Source organism: Meleagris gallopavo, chromosome 10 (assembly GCF_905368555.1).
Source record: "Meleagris gallopavo chromosome 10, MGAL_WU_HG_1.1, whole genome shotgun sequence".
NCBI classification, from domain to species: Eukaryota; Metazoa; Chordata; class Aves; order Galliformes; family Phasianidae; genus Meleagris; species Meleagris gallopavo.
In genome coordinates, this window is record NC_139413.1 from 26,069,644 (window position 1) to 26,086,118 (window position 16,475).

The following is a 16,475-nucleotide window of genomic DNA, read 5'->3' on the forward strand; positions in this document are numbered from 1 at the left end:
GTCGCAGAATCACAGAATTGCCAGGGTTGGAAGGGACCTCAAGGATCACAAAGCTCCGACCCATTGCCACATGCAAGGCCACCAACCTCCACATCTAATACCAGCCCAGGCTGCCCAGGGCCCCATCCAACCTGGCCTTGAACACCTCCAGGGATGGACGGGGCATCCACAGCCTCTCTGGGCAGCTGTTCCAGCACCTCACCACTCTCCTAGTAAAGAACTTCCTCCTGACATCCAACCTAATTCTTCCCTCCTTCAACTTAAAACCATTTCCCCTTGTCCAGCTGTTATCTACCCTTTCAAAGAGTTGATTACCCTCCTGTTTGTAGGCTCCCTTTAGGTACTGGAAGGCTGCAATGAGGTCACCCTGCAGCCTTCTTTTCTCCAGGCTGGACAAGCCCAGCACCCTCAGCCTGTCTTCGTAGGGGAGGTGTTCCAGTCCCCTGATCATCTTCGTGGCTCTCCTCTGGACCCTCTCCAACAGCTTTCTATCTTTCTTGTATTGGAGGCTCTAGACCTGGACACAGTACTGCAGGTGGGGCCTCACAAGAGCAGAGTAGAGGGGGACACCTCCCTGTCCCTGCTGGCCACCCCTCTTCTGATGGAGCCCAGGGTATCATTTGCTTTCGCACTGAGTCGCATTGAGCTGCTGTGCTAAGGCAATGGATTTGGGCAAGCAGGAATTTCACAGGGTTTAAATCAAAGTATTAATAATAAAAAGTAGTGGGGTGCTGTAAATATTAGAAACTTGAGATTTGGATGGTTGGGTAGATGGAACAGACTCTAACATGTTTTGATTTGTCTTCATACAATTAAAGAGCTGTTGAATAGGTGAAATGAGTGAAATGCAGACAGCACATGTGAAGTGGTGCACACCCAGACTTACTTGGCCCTGTGGTTTAAAGCTAATCTGCCCGGGAGATCTATAGTAGTGACTGAGTGACAACAGGTGCAGCTCTTCTTACAGCGCTCACAGCTCTTTGATTCTTTTTAGCAAGCACTTGATGTGGGCAGCATGTCATACATTTTATACATTCCAAGTCTCAGTGACTAGATGTCACATTTTTTTCTCCTGTTACCTGGGAGGTATTCCCCTAAGACAAATTACCCTCTTCTTTTCCTGTTTTCCCCCAAAGTAGCCAGGTAGGCAGAGACACTGGTATATGGAAGTAGTAATCTGGTTCTATTCAGAAGATCATGTCTTAACATATATGACATTAGTTATAATGCAGCAGAGAATAATTGCACGTTATTGCTCTGTGATAATGTCTGCTATATTTCAAGCTCTTGAAGCACTCTAGTTCTGCTTAATATAAGGCTTGGATGGTGGGAGTGTATGTGCTATGTCTTAATTTTTCATCTGGAACATTTTTGTAAAAACAACAAAACTTTTTTGTGAAAAATCCTCAAGACTGGGATGCGTAATTTGCAAGGACATTGACAGCTTGGTCCAGATGTGGAGAAGTTTGAGCAGAACCTAAGCCTTGGGTTTCAGTTTGAATTCAAAATCTGTTTTAAATTTCAAGTTTGCATAACAAAAGGAAAAATGTTTTGATGTTTTGACAGTTGCACTCCATTGTTTCAGATCTCTTTCTTGCTTTTAGAACCTCGTATAGCTTTCTCAGTTGTTGATTGCTTGTGGCTTTAAGTAAATCTGTCCAACAGACTGCAGAAAGTTACTTTATCCTACTGCATGTCATTCCTTTTGGGACCTGGCAGTGCTTTATCGTAGCTTCTGCAGGGCTTAGCTTTGGTTACATTCCTCAGCAGGTGCAGTTGGTTCATTACTATGAAGTCTCTCTATGTGTGACCCGGCTTGCAAGGGCATTTTTTCATTACAGTGATCCGTATTTTGTGCTTAAACTCTTGCAGTACTAATGATGCCTGAAAAATCAATTATGTTCATTAGTTTGAATTAATCTCTAACCTGTTTGGATGAATGAAGCAGATGCTTTTCCTTTGGAATCAAGAGCAAAGCTTCTATTCACTTCAAGATGATCAAGATAAGAATACTTGCCTTTTAAAGCTGGTAGCTGACTTGTGTTGCAGGCTAACGAGCATTGTACCCAGCATCTCGAATGGCAGATCATGTGTGAATACCTTATGAGGTCACTTTTCAGGGAGAAAACTTGTTTTGTTGTTGTTATATTAATGGTAAGCATTCTTGATAACAGGACTTCTATAGTAAGTCTTATACCCTAAGGTAGGAAGACATCTAGAAGACCACTGCAATTACAAAATGTGGACTGAAATGTGTTTTGTTGTTGAAGATGGCAAGTGCTATCCCAGCAAAGAACAGACCAATACATAAAACTGTGGCAACTCTTAAATGGGTAATATTCAAATCATGGTAAAGCTTTCTGTAAATTATTTTTAGATGCATTTTCATGCAGGTAGAAAGGACCATACAGTGTTTCCCATTTTTCTTTGAGTGTTTCTGATTTCTTTCTCTCTAAGGAGCAAGACAGAGTATGAGAAGAATTCTCAGAGTGGAAAGACAATGTGAGCATAGCCCATGTTTAACTACCTTTGAGTACCTGAGTTGCTTTGGCTGTGGGTCTAGTTTGCCTGTATCTTTTTGGAGGTTAATGAGGGCAGATGGTTCCTTTCAGATAGCATTTTGGGAGGTATCAGGATAAGCTCAACCACTGCACTTGGAACCTCCTGTTTTTCTTATGTGGACATACTGAGATTCTGGTCATACAGGACATCAGCACATCCACAGCCAGTTCTCAGCAAGAGATGTACAAGAGCTCAACACTAGACAGTAAATAAAAGGGATTGTGTAATATGCCAAGCTCAGCCAAATCTACTTTGTAATGAATGTGGCAGTGATTTTTTTTTTTTCCTGGGGCTCTTGGATGCAAATAGGATCCTATGGTTCTTCATAGACTAGAATTTGTTGTTTTTATTATTTTTTTTTTAAAAAAAAGGAAGCAACCAAGCAAACCTCTAAATATAATCATATTCCTGTTGAAAATATGGTTTACATAAATAAAACTTTCCATGTAAATGTGCTGCTTATTTCAGTGGGAATATTCTGAGTGAAGCATTCTGTTCTGAGCAGAAAAGAGAGAAATTATTTGTATTTGTAATATGCTTGAAGAAAAGAGTCTTCTAATTCAGTCTGTCAGCCTAGCTAAATATGGCCTGTGCTTCTGAGGGGTTCTGCACCATGTCTTCTGAAGTCCTGTGCTGGACGAGGCAGCCAGGAAAGGATGGTTGCCTGGATTATTACCTATAAACTCAACACCTTTGAACCCAGTGATTCTGACAGTAAAATAAAGGGAGATTTCGCTTCTATCAATCTCCTTCTCAGGATCAGTTGCTGCAAGTCTGCTATTTGTGACCAAATAATTGAGGTAGCACTGTGAGATAGGGGAAAAGAAGGAGTATGCTGCAGCAAACATTAGTACTTTTTCTGTTTAATGTCTGTCCTTCATCTCATAAAATCTAGGAGTTGCTGGTGATGTAAATGCTTTGATTCCCCCATTTCCTCTTTACTGACCAGTCTTTTTGGGTGCAGATTTTCCAAGATACCATTTGAGATATTGCTTCATTGTGGTGATACGCTGGAGGGGAGCTGCCGATAAAACAAATATGTGTCTATGCCATTGATCAAAAATGTGAAGAAACATGAAGAAACTATTCTGTCTGTGGGTATAGAGCTCTCCAGGCTATACAAGTTGAGCAAATCTGTGTGTAATTATTAGGGCACCTTATCAGGCAAGCAGCAGGAACTTGGGCCAACACATCTGCGTTCTTCTGAACCATGTAGTAAAGTTAATTGGTCTTTGTGAGCATGTCAAGCAAATCCATTAACTGAGATTCTTGAGCTGTAATTTAAGAGAGCAGAGTGCCCTTTTGCAGTATACTACTTTCCCTTAGATATTAAGAATCTATATAAGGCTGTGGATATACTTAGCACAGTCTGTCCCCTGTTCACAACGTTTCACTGAGCTGTATATATAATGCTGCTCAGAGTGAGCTGTATGGAAGAGCTGGCCCCTGCAGGTGTAAAACCTGCTCTTCGAGGCCCAGAGAGCTGGCTAAGTTTCTCTTTGGATAAGTGTGGAGACTCAGAGGGATCTGCTTTTATGAGCTTTGAAAGTGAGAAACCATGACATCTAGTTGTCATCCTTAGGGCTTTTTTTCAGGATGTGGCAGCTGTTCATAACATTGGTGTAATTACAAAAATGCATATTCTGTTTTGATGATAATTTGTTATGATTTGGTATTTACTGTGTTTGGGAAAACATAATGCACTATTGTTTCACTCTTTATGTGTTACATTTTTTCCTAATGTCATGAAATGATCTTTCATTGAAGTTCTGTGTCCTAATTTTTCCTTTCAGTAAGAGGTTTGAGCTGATTTGTGGAAAATACCATTATTAATGCCTTTTAGTTTACTGACTTCCTAAGAACGATTAAATGCTGTTCTGAGGTAGTTCTTAGTGTTTGGACAGGCAACAGTGTATTAAAATACTATGTGTCCTGGAACATATTTTGGAGGGAAATGGGATGTTAAGAGTATGGATCACTTTAGGAGAAATAAAATGTTTGTGATGCTGTACTGTCATGGTGAAGTTCATCATTCACCATTATCAGCAATGAGACCTGAATCAAAACCTTTAATGCTGCATTCACTTACATCGTGGCTAATGCTATTTCAACATTTCACTGACCTGTCATCAGCTTCTACTGAAATGCAGAGCTGATGATAGTGATACTTAAACACGTGCTGGACAGAAGCTCTGACAGTTCTGTGCAATTTACTTGAACACATTCACCTGACAAAGGCATTTTTATACCTGCAGGTATTGAGGTAGTGCCATTTAATTATCAGCGCATGCATCTTCTGCAAATTGTAATTCAGCTTGCACATAAGAAATAGGTTTTCTAAGAACTTACTTCAAACAAAACATTTCTACTTAGGTACAGCCTGGAGAAGCAACAACTTTTCCCTGAGCTGCTTGCTGAAGAGCTGTTATGTTCATGCCATAATAGCTGCATGGCCTGACTGACTGATTGATGCAATCAGGTGGCTAGACAAGGAGCTGTTACAGCAGAAAAGAATTTTAAACGTAAGGTTTTTTAAACGTATCTCAAGGCTTACACTCCAAACATTAACCAATTTAAATAAATAAATTGTTAGCATTATGCTTAGAACTTTTGAGCAGTGATTAAAGAGAGAGTTTTGCGCAAACAATTTTAAAATGATATGTGTGTTCATTCTCCTGATTTTGTGCATGTGTTCTCTCCTTTCAGGTCCTTATGTACGCTAGTGTGCAAGTGGACGTACACTTCAGATGGAGGTTGGGATGACAGTTTCTGGGAGATAATTGGCTTAGAAGATTTGGTGAAGGATAAATATGAAAAAATAGGTATGTTGGAGGGAAAAAATGCTTGTAGCTGCTATTGTAAGCATGTTTGTAGCCCATACCAATGTCCCTTATAGGAATTTTCCAAAAATGGACTTTTGCTTATTAGTATCTTCATACTGTTTCTCCACTCTCTTTGAGCCTGAGTTTAATTAGAACGGTAGGCTTGCTAATAGCAATTCCTACAGCAGATATTCATTAAAAGTCCATAATGTTAATATACCAGAAAATTTCCAGGATAACTTTATTAGACTTTCCCTGTTAAGTTAATGGACTTTTAATGGATGTCCTAAGCAGACATGTCATTAACAAGAATATTACCAGACATGAATTAAAATATGCTCGTTCATCAAAGTTAATTATCTGAAATTTCCTTTGATTTTTTAATGTCTAGTACTTTGAACAAGTTTGTACAGTAGTTAAAATGCAGCAACATGAAATAGAAATGGCATGGGGAGGACTGTAGTGAAATGAAACATAATGAAATTATGAACTATTCTGATCATCACAAAATACACTATAAGCTATTTTCAGATATATCAGATAATTGTATCTGAAAACTTCCTTGAATAGATTTCAGCATTTCCCCCTGCCAATGAAAGTGCTTACTCAAAGGTATAAAACTTACTGAATATAAGGTTTTTAGCTTTCTGAGGTTTTGGTGACAAATGTTATAGGAATGGTATTCAAACGTGGCTTTTAGCAAATCTTCTACTGGTTAAACTAAGACTAGCAATAAATACATGTTTTTAGCAGAAAATAGAATGTCTCAGCAGCTGATGGTCTTGTGGAATAGTATTTTTAAGATAAATTATTTATGAACTGTAAGTTAAGACTTTAATACAATATTTATGCAATACACTTAAAAGGCAGCGCAAAACAATTTGCTTCTTTAAGTAACTCAACATACATGTTTCAAGTAACCATTAATAAAAAGGACCTTTTTGTTGTGATGGAGACCTCATAAAGCTAATCTATTCATGACTCAAAATCTGGCAATACAAGACTAATGAATTTGCAGTGTAAGGTTTATAATTTTTTCAAAGCACAATATTTACAGAACAAATCAGTAAATTAGCTTCAGTTGACAGGTGCTTCTTGGAAAAAAAAAAATTATTTTCAGTTAACAGGAAAAGCATCTAGTTGGACACTCGTACTGATTTTCAAACAAATAACCATTAGTCTAAACCCTGTCTTATGAGTGTCTCTGTACTTGTGAAAAAGAGAGTTATAACATTGTTCCAGTGAAAATTTGGGGTTTTATTTGGTTTATTGAATGTTAAGTGTTACCTAACTTGCTAGGAACACTCTTAATGAGCTCAGCTTTCCTATACTTAATTTAAATTAATGAAAGCAGTATAGGTCCATCTACCAGGAAAGTACCATTCATTGACTGCAGCAGCACTGGTCAAGCTGCAGCTGGAACAGTCTTGTATTATGGAAGACCCCCTGGCAGCTCCAGAAGTGTCAGCAGTATTGGTGAGGCAGCAGCATCACATAGACCTCCTCCCAAGAGCCCACAAATGCTGCTCTAAGCACAACGAATGAGGGATCAAGCCTTTGACAATCTCAGTTGAGTCTGTAGTTCTAATACTGCTTCAGGGCAATGTCCCATGAAATGAACTAGCTCAGCTCCCATTAACTTTAGCACGTTATACAAAACGAAAGCTATTTGTTTAAGTAACTCATATGGTCAGCAGTGTGTGCCCTTCAGGGAGGTTTATAATACTGTGCTGTGCCTAACAGAACAGAATTCTAAGCAGTACATTTAGCTGGCTTACAGATTAAGGAGCTTGAAATTGACAGATAACCTGGGTAGGAGTAGGTTGGTGGGAAACTGTAAAAGGTCAAAAACTCCTCTTCAAATAAAAATATAAACAAGACCATAATAAGTCTGAAGTAATTCTTATGGAATTTCCCTTTTTGTTCTCCTGTAGAGCTTGCCCAAGCCCACATACCTCTGCTCAAGGTTTGTTGAGCTCAAATGCAAGGATGTATTTTAATATCTGCCCGTTCCCATTGAAAAGAGTGATAGGACAGATAGGGGAGAAAAATATCACTAAAAGATTAGAAGCAGTAGGCTCTGAATCATAATTTCTTTCTAAAGAAAGCAAAAATCACAAAATAAAATCAGCTGAATTTTCTTATTGTAACAAACATATGTAGTTTGCCAGTTGAAATAGGGAGAAATGTTATTCATTCTTAATCTGTAATTGAAGTCAGTGTTGCTTCCAATCAGAGGATGAATAATTATGACTGGAAGGTTTTTTGAAGTAGCTTTGACTGTCATGACCCTGAAAATATGTATGGAAATTACCTGAGAGAAACTTATTTAATGTACTTATTTTTTTTATCCTGATAAATTCGCTTTTCAACATCACTTTAAAAGGTCTTGCCCTTTAAGAATCTGTTTACTGTAATCAGAGCAGTGCTTGTGGTTCCAGGTAGTATGCTTCTTGTAGTTTCAGTTTAATTTAACATATAACCTTGTTGATTAAGGATGACCCTCACTTCTGACCTTTAGCATCATCCACAGACCTTTCCCACATCAAAGTGTGGGTTCACATATGAAAATTCCCAGGCCTTTGACATTTTACATTTCTCAGAGCAGAGTAACCTTTCAGGGAATCCACAGAATAAGTTGTCTGTGTACATTGTGAGTGTACCAATCGCTTTTGTGAAGGTAAAGATTTGTATCTGGAAATATTTCAAAACTTATTGATCTCATTAATTTGCCCACCAAGAGAGCAGAAGATGACTTGTATTCAAAACCACTGTGAAAGCATTGTGTACTACAAGCATTAGCATTTATCTGTTGTGGTGAAAATGCATGACAAGTATCTCTTTGTGGTATTCTAAAACCTAGAAGGACATTAACAATTCCTTTAAAATTTCATGTGCTGTAGACCTCTTAGGGTACTGAAGTGTATATTCCATTTGGAGGAAAAAGACTGATAAATTTTCACCACAACTCTCTACTTCAGGGGCTACTTAAGGGACCAAATAATGATTTCTTACTGAATGGTAATATTTTATGCTAGGTCTCTTTTTGTTTGAAAATGGCTCAATTTACCTGGGAGAACACTGTGTGTACTGCCCAGCACTGTTCCTGTATGCTGTGTATGGAAGGCTGACATGTTGACAGCCCTAGCTCTTTGCCATCTCTTAACCATAACCCTTCCCTTCATTCCAGGACACTGAGACCTGGAATTTTGGTGGTTTCATGTGCTTGTGTAGGCCATTTCTGAGTGTCCTGAAAAGTAAGATCTGTTGAACTGCATAAATATGTGAATGTTCATATCTAATGTTCTTTAATTTGTATCATTTATTCATAAATTAATAATAAAGAAAACCTTATACAGTTTAGGATTTTGACAAGATAGCTGTGACTCTTTTGATATGTTACCACAGAATCACAGAACTGTAGGGGCTGGAAGGGACCTCTAGAGATCGAGTCCAGCCCCCCTGCAAAGCAGGCCCCCTACTGCAGGCAGGTTATCATTCTTACTGTGAGAAAGCTTTACAGTATGCGGGATTTTCAGATGTAGGTAAGTGAAGCCTTTTGGTCTTTTAAGCATTCGAACAATTAAGAAAATTGCAAGCTTTCTAATCATGAACATTTTGTATGAACAGTTATAGTGTTGCATATGCTATTATCTACTTCCATCTGCAAAACTAGCAGAGGTAATGATATTATGTACTCCGTTGTTTGCACTTAGCATCCTCTTGCTTTTGTATTTTGTTAGAAGTGATCCATTTTAATACTTGTAAGTTCTATTAATTTATTTATATTTTAGGGTGAAAATGGGAGAATCAGTGAAGGATGGGAGAATAGAGCGAATATTAACTTATACTGCAGCAATCTATTAGTTCTGTCAATTTTTTTACTTCACTGAGGCCTTTGATACCAGGTCTTCCAAAGTTTATGAGGGATTCCCTGGAAGGCTAGAAGAGGCAGATGATGATTTTTATTCAGGTCAACTCATAACTGCCAGTTCTTCACAAAACCGGATTGTAAGAATGAGCTTTAAACATCACACTTTGTAAATAGTAGACAATGGTAAGTAAAACATTTCTCTTCTATATGGAGTCCTTTCATCTTCTTTGTCTTCTCCTATTCCCAATAAAGTAAAACAGGTTACAATTTTGAACAAAGTTAAAACAATGAATCACAGGATATTTACACTTATCTGTGGAATTTACAAGTGAAGTGTTCCAGATGTATTAACTTCTCTGGCTTCCTGTCACTTCAAACCATCCAAGAGCTGCAGTAACTATGAAGGAGGTGAAACTGGTACAGTGCAAAGCAGTTTTAGGGTTCCTCCTTCCTCAAAGCTTGAGGCATTTTTCATAATCTGTGATTCATCAGTAACAAGTTAAAGTATTTTTTCTTAGAAGTGACATTGACCTTTGACTTCTACTTTTTTTTTTTTTTTTTTTTAAGTGTTGAGGTCACTGAATCACATGAATGGTTGAGGTTAGAAAGCATCTCTGCATATCATATAGTCAGAATCTACTGCTCAAAGCAGGGTCATCTGCAGGAGGTTGCTCAGGGCTGTATCTTCCTTTTTGAGTATTTCCAAAGATGGTGACTCCAAAGTCAACCTTTTCCAGTGCATTGGCAAACCTTCCTCAATAAGAACATTTATTGTTATGATTAAATGTATTTTTCTATGTATCAGCTTGTGAGCATTGCTACTGTGTACCACTGAAAGGAGTCTTGCCCTGTAATAGAAAAGAAATATGTTAAGTAGAAATCTGTAAATAATACAAGCTTTACAATTGTGTGTGCAATCCTAGTGACATACTGTATCAAATCAGACTCTGATTCCTGCAGCTTTGAAAGTGTAGCAGTAGTCATATCATCTACACTGATGATACTTGTTGAGCATCTAGAGACACTAGAGTAGGAGTAACATACTGTAGGTGTCAGAAATACGAACGATTGGTGTATTGAAATTACTGATTTGCAAGCAAAATGGGAGGTCAGGTAGCTGAATTTAAATACAAACATGTTATGTCTAGGTACTTAGGAAGACATTTAAATACACGTACTGTATACCTACATGCATGTCATCTTAATGAGTAGTGAACCATGCATTATAAAAGATGTTCATTCTGCACTATTTCACTGAAATCTGGAGATGACAACTCAGTCATGTCCATCAGCATACATGCCTACTGATCCAATGATGCAGAATGTTTTTTCTCTTGACCTCTAACCAGGAAAGCTTTTCATTTCTCCATGGGGTAGCTCTCTTTCATTTGGACAAGAAGGAAATAGTATTTAGTGAAGTAGGCTCCTATGGTCTGCAAACCAACTTTACAGATTAATGAATCAAGATCTGCCTGCACTTAGGTTGCTTTTGCCACTATTTAGCAACCTAACATGTCTGCCTTAAATAATTATGTGTTAGGTAGTTGAGATGTAGTTCAGCCAGAAGCATAAGTTGTATGGAAGGGTGGGATGGAAAGAACCCAAATGAGGTTTGCCTAAAGCTACTGTGGCAGCTCACATAGACAGAGATGAATTTTGAACTGAAGAAAGCCCAAGTGATTTTGTTTAACTGAGTGGTTTTCTCACTCTTAAATAAGCTGCCCTATAGTAATTTGTTCTGATTTTTCTGAAGGAAAGTTCTCATGTTTTCAAGTATCAACTGAGAAATTTTATCGAGGATATTTCCATATTTAAAAAGTAAAAAATCTGACCATTTCTAACACTTTTTTTTTTTAACCACCATACCTTTAGTTCTAAGAAAAAATGAATACTATTTTCTCATCAACATAAGTATCCTGCTACATTCTTCTCTGAATGTCAGCCACTTCTGCTCTCCAGCTAGATTTAATAATTGTATTAAGTACATTCGTCAGTAAAACATGATTATTGTATGTAATGGTAATTTATTTTATTGAAATGGGGTTTTGATGACATAACAGGAGAACTGTATTACTCAGATTCTTTGCGTATCCCAGAATTCTGGCATTCAGTGATTATTATATAAAACAAAAATTGGAAATTGCCTACAAGAATTGTAATGAATTCACTGCGTAAATGGGCTATTCCAAGTATTAGCAAATGTTTGGAGAAAATGCACCACGAAGCTTCTAATACTGTGGTTCAGAGGAGGAGAAAGAACACCTGTGTTTCTTATTACTTGATTACTTGATTACAGTGCATCTTTCTACTAATGCCCAGAGAAGTGGTGTGTGCTCCATCCCTGGAGGTGCCCAAGGCCAGGCAAGGTGGGACCATGGACAGCCTGATGTAGTGGGTGGCAGCACTGCCCATGGTAAAAGGCTGGAGCTGAGTGGTCTCTAAGGTCCCTTCCAGCCTAAGAATTTAAAAAGCATTTAAATGACCTGTTTTAGGAAGGTGTCTATGAAATAGACACAGAATGTATCCTTTATTTTTCTTTCTGAGGGATTGCTGTACCCCTTCAACTTTGCTTGTGTCAAGTTAGTGAAGAAAAGGAATAACCCCTTTTCCTTTTCTTTCTTCTGTATTTTTATGCACTTATACAGCCAAATTTAATTGCATATGCAGTGCAGTCATGTTCTGCATGATGGATGAAAAGCTGTTCTCAAGTGGATGAGTATGTCATGGCTGAATTAGCTGGCCCCCTGCTTTTGTTATTTTAAAAAGGTCTATGTACTAAAAACCTAGTTCTGTTAAATATTAGCAAGACTGTAGAGTGAATTCTGATCACTGAAATTGACTGAAGATGTATTGTCTGCCTTGTGTGTTACGTCTGGTAAATAGCTGGTTGCTGTGGTGACTGCCTAAAAGGTAGAGGGTCATTGGTACTACATAAATTCTTTAAACAAAACCTGATCATAGCAAATTCTAACATTAGTCTTCAAAAAAGTATTAAAGAGGAGGAAGAGATTCAGACAGCTTTTTCCTTTTGTAAACTTGCTGCTTTATAGGGGAAAAATAGCTAGAAATAATATGTCTCGTACGAAATGAAAAGGTTGTGGATTAAGGCATTGCCTTGGTGAAACAGCTGTATGAATGTGAAACAGAAAGTTCTCCAGCTTCAGCCATTATGGGTTTGTTTGGTTAGGTCTAATTTTGGAAATCGTTATAGCAAAGGTAAATGACTTGCACAGGAGACTACTGTAAACAAAGGACTCGATACATTTACTTTGGCAGGAGGCTTGGGAAGACTCGGTCCTTTCACTGCCTCTTTTTTACAGCCTCTGTAATACTCTCACTGACTGCTTGTGTATGCGGGCTGCTCATTTCCCTTCCTCCCCCTCTGGCAGCTTCTTTTCCCTGACAGGTAGGATTTAAGGGTGGCAGCACCTGCTGTTGAATTCCTGGTGAGTAGCTGTGCAATGCCTTTATTTGTATAGTAGCTGTTCCTTGACTTCAAGAGCCACTGCATTTTGCTGAAGTAAGAATCTCCATTCTCTGCCAGCCAAGTACTGGTGTACAACCTGTTTCAAATACTTTGCTTTTCAGTTGTGGCTCCTCTGTTTGCATTTTTACATCGTTTACCTTATCTTTTAATAGCTTTATAGCTACAGACTGTAGGCATACTGGTGTTTAGCTGAGTTTTCTACTTTTTCAGTAGAGGATTAAAGCATGGGAATAGTAATTCCCTTCCTAGGTCTCTGCCCATTCCACACCTACTTACTCACTCTTGCGTGGGTGCAAGAAAGCAACTCCTGTGTGACAGTGGCCACACAGAGCCTGCTTTTGCTCTTTTATAAAGCTCTTTAAGAACAGATCGTGTGCATGTAGCAGAACATACACTGATTGCTAAAACTGAAAGGATGAAGCAGAGGGTCAGAGTCAATATTCTGTTTGCTGATTTCCCTGATTGCTGGAGACTCCCCTTTGCACTCCATGTAAGGGGGATTTCTGGGTTCTGTCACTTCCCAAATTGTCTGGAGATGCTTTCAGTCAAGGAATAATTGTTCAGCTTTACCTTAACTCATAAATGAGGCAGGCTGAACTCTACCTTGAATTCATTTATTAAAACACAATAAATGTGTTATTATGCTGTGTGTTTGAATCACAGGAAACCCATCCCTGGGCACTTTCTCACACATTTGAATCCTGTGGAGGACTGCAGTGTTGCTGCTCATTCTGGTACATCACTTGTACCAATGGAATTGATAGGATCATTTTCTGTTCCATTAGGAGAATCCTCTCTTCTTATACCTGGAAATGCTCCATTAGTGCTTGTTAACTAGAAATACAATAATTGAGGAGCTGGTAGGAAAAGATTTTGCAGTAATCCTGATCTCTAAATTGGAGCATAACCATATAATAATTAAACATGAAAATATTTAACCAATATGACTGATACAAATAAGCCCCAAATAAGCCAACAGTGAAACTGAGTCCCTGGAAAGACGTTTTATTTCAGATTATTTTCATCTCATGCTGTATATACAATATATCTGTATGCTTTCATATCATGCAGTTGATTCTGGAGAAAAAGATGTGGTTTTAGCTGCATGAACTCTTTTGAACTTCCTTCCACCTGCATGGTCTTTGAATGTCAGGTGAAGCATGCAACCTCTGTTTTACTTGTATTATTTTCTAATGTCTTAAGAAACCAGAAGACAACAAAAAACTTATCTTGAAGAGAAGCAACCTGCTCTCAAATCTTACTACTGGGGAAAAAAAAATCAAAAATATACATCTCTTGTAAAAGCTAGCACAGTGAATAAGAATTAATAAAAAGTAGACTTTTTTGAGTGAGGAGATGTGAAGATATTATCACATTCTTCTGCATAAGTTAGTTGAGAGCTGGAAACGATGACTTGTGGTTACTGCCCCTAATGTTTGAATACAAACCCAAAGTCAAGCCAGAAATTTTGGCTATGAGAGATTTGTTGTAAATTTCCAGTGTAAAATCCAGTCTAACATTTCAGAGGCAGAGGTGTGGCTTCAACAGAATAGAAACTCTTGGAGAAGTGAACTCTAAGAAGTTTATGTGCTGTCTAATCACCAAGTGCCCAATGCATTGCTTCAGTCAGGATGTGGCTGCCTTCCATAAAGTGAAGAATCAGTATCATCTACAGCCAAACCTAAGATCAACTACCACTATGATATATAAAATCCATTTTCCAACTGTGAATTTAATATTGTAGCCTTTTCATTAAACAATGTTATAACATAACTATTTCTAGAATGTAATACTCATAGGCATTTGTGTATTCCTGCTAAATTGCAATATGCTGTTCCTCTTAATTAACCTCTATTGTGGACAATGTTTTGCTCCCTTTATACACATTGAAATGCTCTATAGGTGTAACATTCTCAACTCAATCAACTTTTCTTTTTCAGAAAGAAGTGTTGTCAGTTCTGCCCTGCATAGTTGCAGAACTGAATGACACTACTATGCATTATTAAATGAGTAGAAGTCTCTGTCTTAAAGGAGTGGATTGGCAGGGAGGTATATGAGAGCATCTACTACACTGCCTCTCACCCACCAAACCTGTAGATAAATTGAGAAGTGTGTGATTCTAGGAGCTGTCAATCATTACCTTGGGTTTGGTTAGGCTTGGCTGCCAGGGAGGAGGCTCTGTCCTTCAATTCTGAGTTTCCTGAATCTCTGTTTCTTTTAAGCTCTGAGCAATCTCTATCACTAATTTAATTATTGAAAACGATATGTTACATTTCAGCTAGAAAAAAATAAATGTGCATTATGATAGTATAAACCTATGCAGATGAGATCTGTCACTCCTAGTGACAAGCCTGAGAGAGGAGAGTTGCATTGGTCATGTTTGGGGTGGCCATGACATTCTTCATACCTCCAATGGGGACTCAAAAATGGATGGTTAAACCTATGAGAAAGTACAGCTGCAACAGTGCAGTAATTTGCTGGTTTCTCTTTCAGAGTTTCTGTTACTATAGCCAACTTATTGTTAGTGGAAGCTCTTAGGATGGAGATGGGAGGGTGAGGGAGATGAAAAGGGGGAAGGTTATTGTCTTTTTTTTTTAACAGGATCAGCTTTCAGTGGTGAGCACGGGCTGAGCTGAGTCTCATTCCCGTACATAGAGAATGGCTGCAGGCAGTGTATGCAGCAACTACCACAGGAACTTGGAATTTCTGTATGAGTATTTCATATCTCTTGGAAAGCTGCCAAGCAAAATTTAATTGCTTGTGGTGAGATCTTTCTCTGTGGCTAGACAGGGCATTGAATGCTTTTGAACTTTTAAATTACTATGGAGCAGTTTGATCTAGCATGGTTGTGTTTAACATACAGATACATAATGAGAGATATTTCTTAATCAGATAGAGTTCTTTGATGCACTTTTTAGTGTTACATATACCAAGTAACTTCAGGGAGAGGAAGGGAGTTCTTGTAATAACATACATGTTTGTTTTTCTGTTTAGTAAATTCACAGGTGTATGGTTTTTCTTGTGTCTGCCCAGGAAACCACGTCTTGTCTCCTGGAGAGTCTGTTGGAAAAGGTCTAACGCCAGAAGCTGCAAAAGAACTCGGTCTCCCCGAAGGGATTGCAGTAGCAGCATCTCTCATTGATGCACATGCTGGAGGACTAGGTACTTAGTCACATATTTACTGTTCTGGGAAGTAGGAATGTCTTGAATTAATTTTAGCTTTTTTTTTTTTTTTTTTTTTGCATAGCCAGTTTTATATCCAGCAGCTTGCTCAGATGCTGTTCTTATAAAATAGCATAACTAAAATTAAAAACAACAACAACAAAAACAAACAATAAGTACCAATATTGAATATCTGTTTATAGAAAGGCCCTCAGGTATTGCTGTTTATTTATTTCTTAGCAGCAAACTTCCAAATTGTGCATTAACTCCTGTCAGTTCCACTTTGAACTCCTGAGCTGAAACACCAGTGGGCTGGCAAGGCAATGTGATGAGAGTGCACATCTTCTACTGCTCAGAATTTGGGGGATAAGCAAGAAAAATAAAAATTGTCAACTCTGAGCAAGAAGTCTCATGTCTAAGTTGGTTTTCCTTCCTGTTTCTAGGAGATAGTCTTCCTTTAAATACTGCAGTGGGTACTTTTTCATGGAAGTTTATGCTAAGAGAATGCTGGATATGTACCAACTACAGTGCTTTTGGTCTAGGAGTAAGATTAGGTAAATACTGTTCA

The 16,475-nt window shown here is 38.2% G+C and overlaps 1 protein-coding gene across 20 annotated transcripts in view; it reads left to right on the forward strand.

Moving 5' to 3' along the window:
* The window catches only part of FGGY (FGGY carbohydrate kinase domain containing), a 284,157-nt gene that overhangs the window by 202,982 nt on the left and 64,700 nt on the right, over nucleotides 1-16,475 (forward strand). For all 20 annotated transcript variants that reach the window (XR_014885271.1, XR_014885273.1, XR_014885272.1 and 17 more), the window contains 2 exons: nucleotides 5,269-5,384; nucleotides 15,779-15,907. Coding sequence is in view for 16 of the 20 variants with exons in the window: in XM_085231838.1 (XP_085087964.1) it covers nucleotides 5,269-5,384; nucleotides 15,779-15,907 (245 nt within the window). In the remaining 4 variants the exon portion in view is untranslated. The remainder of the gene's footprint in view (nucleotides 1-5,268; nucleotides 5,385-15,778; nucleotides 15,908-16,475) is intronic.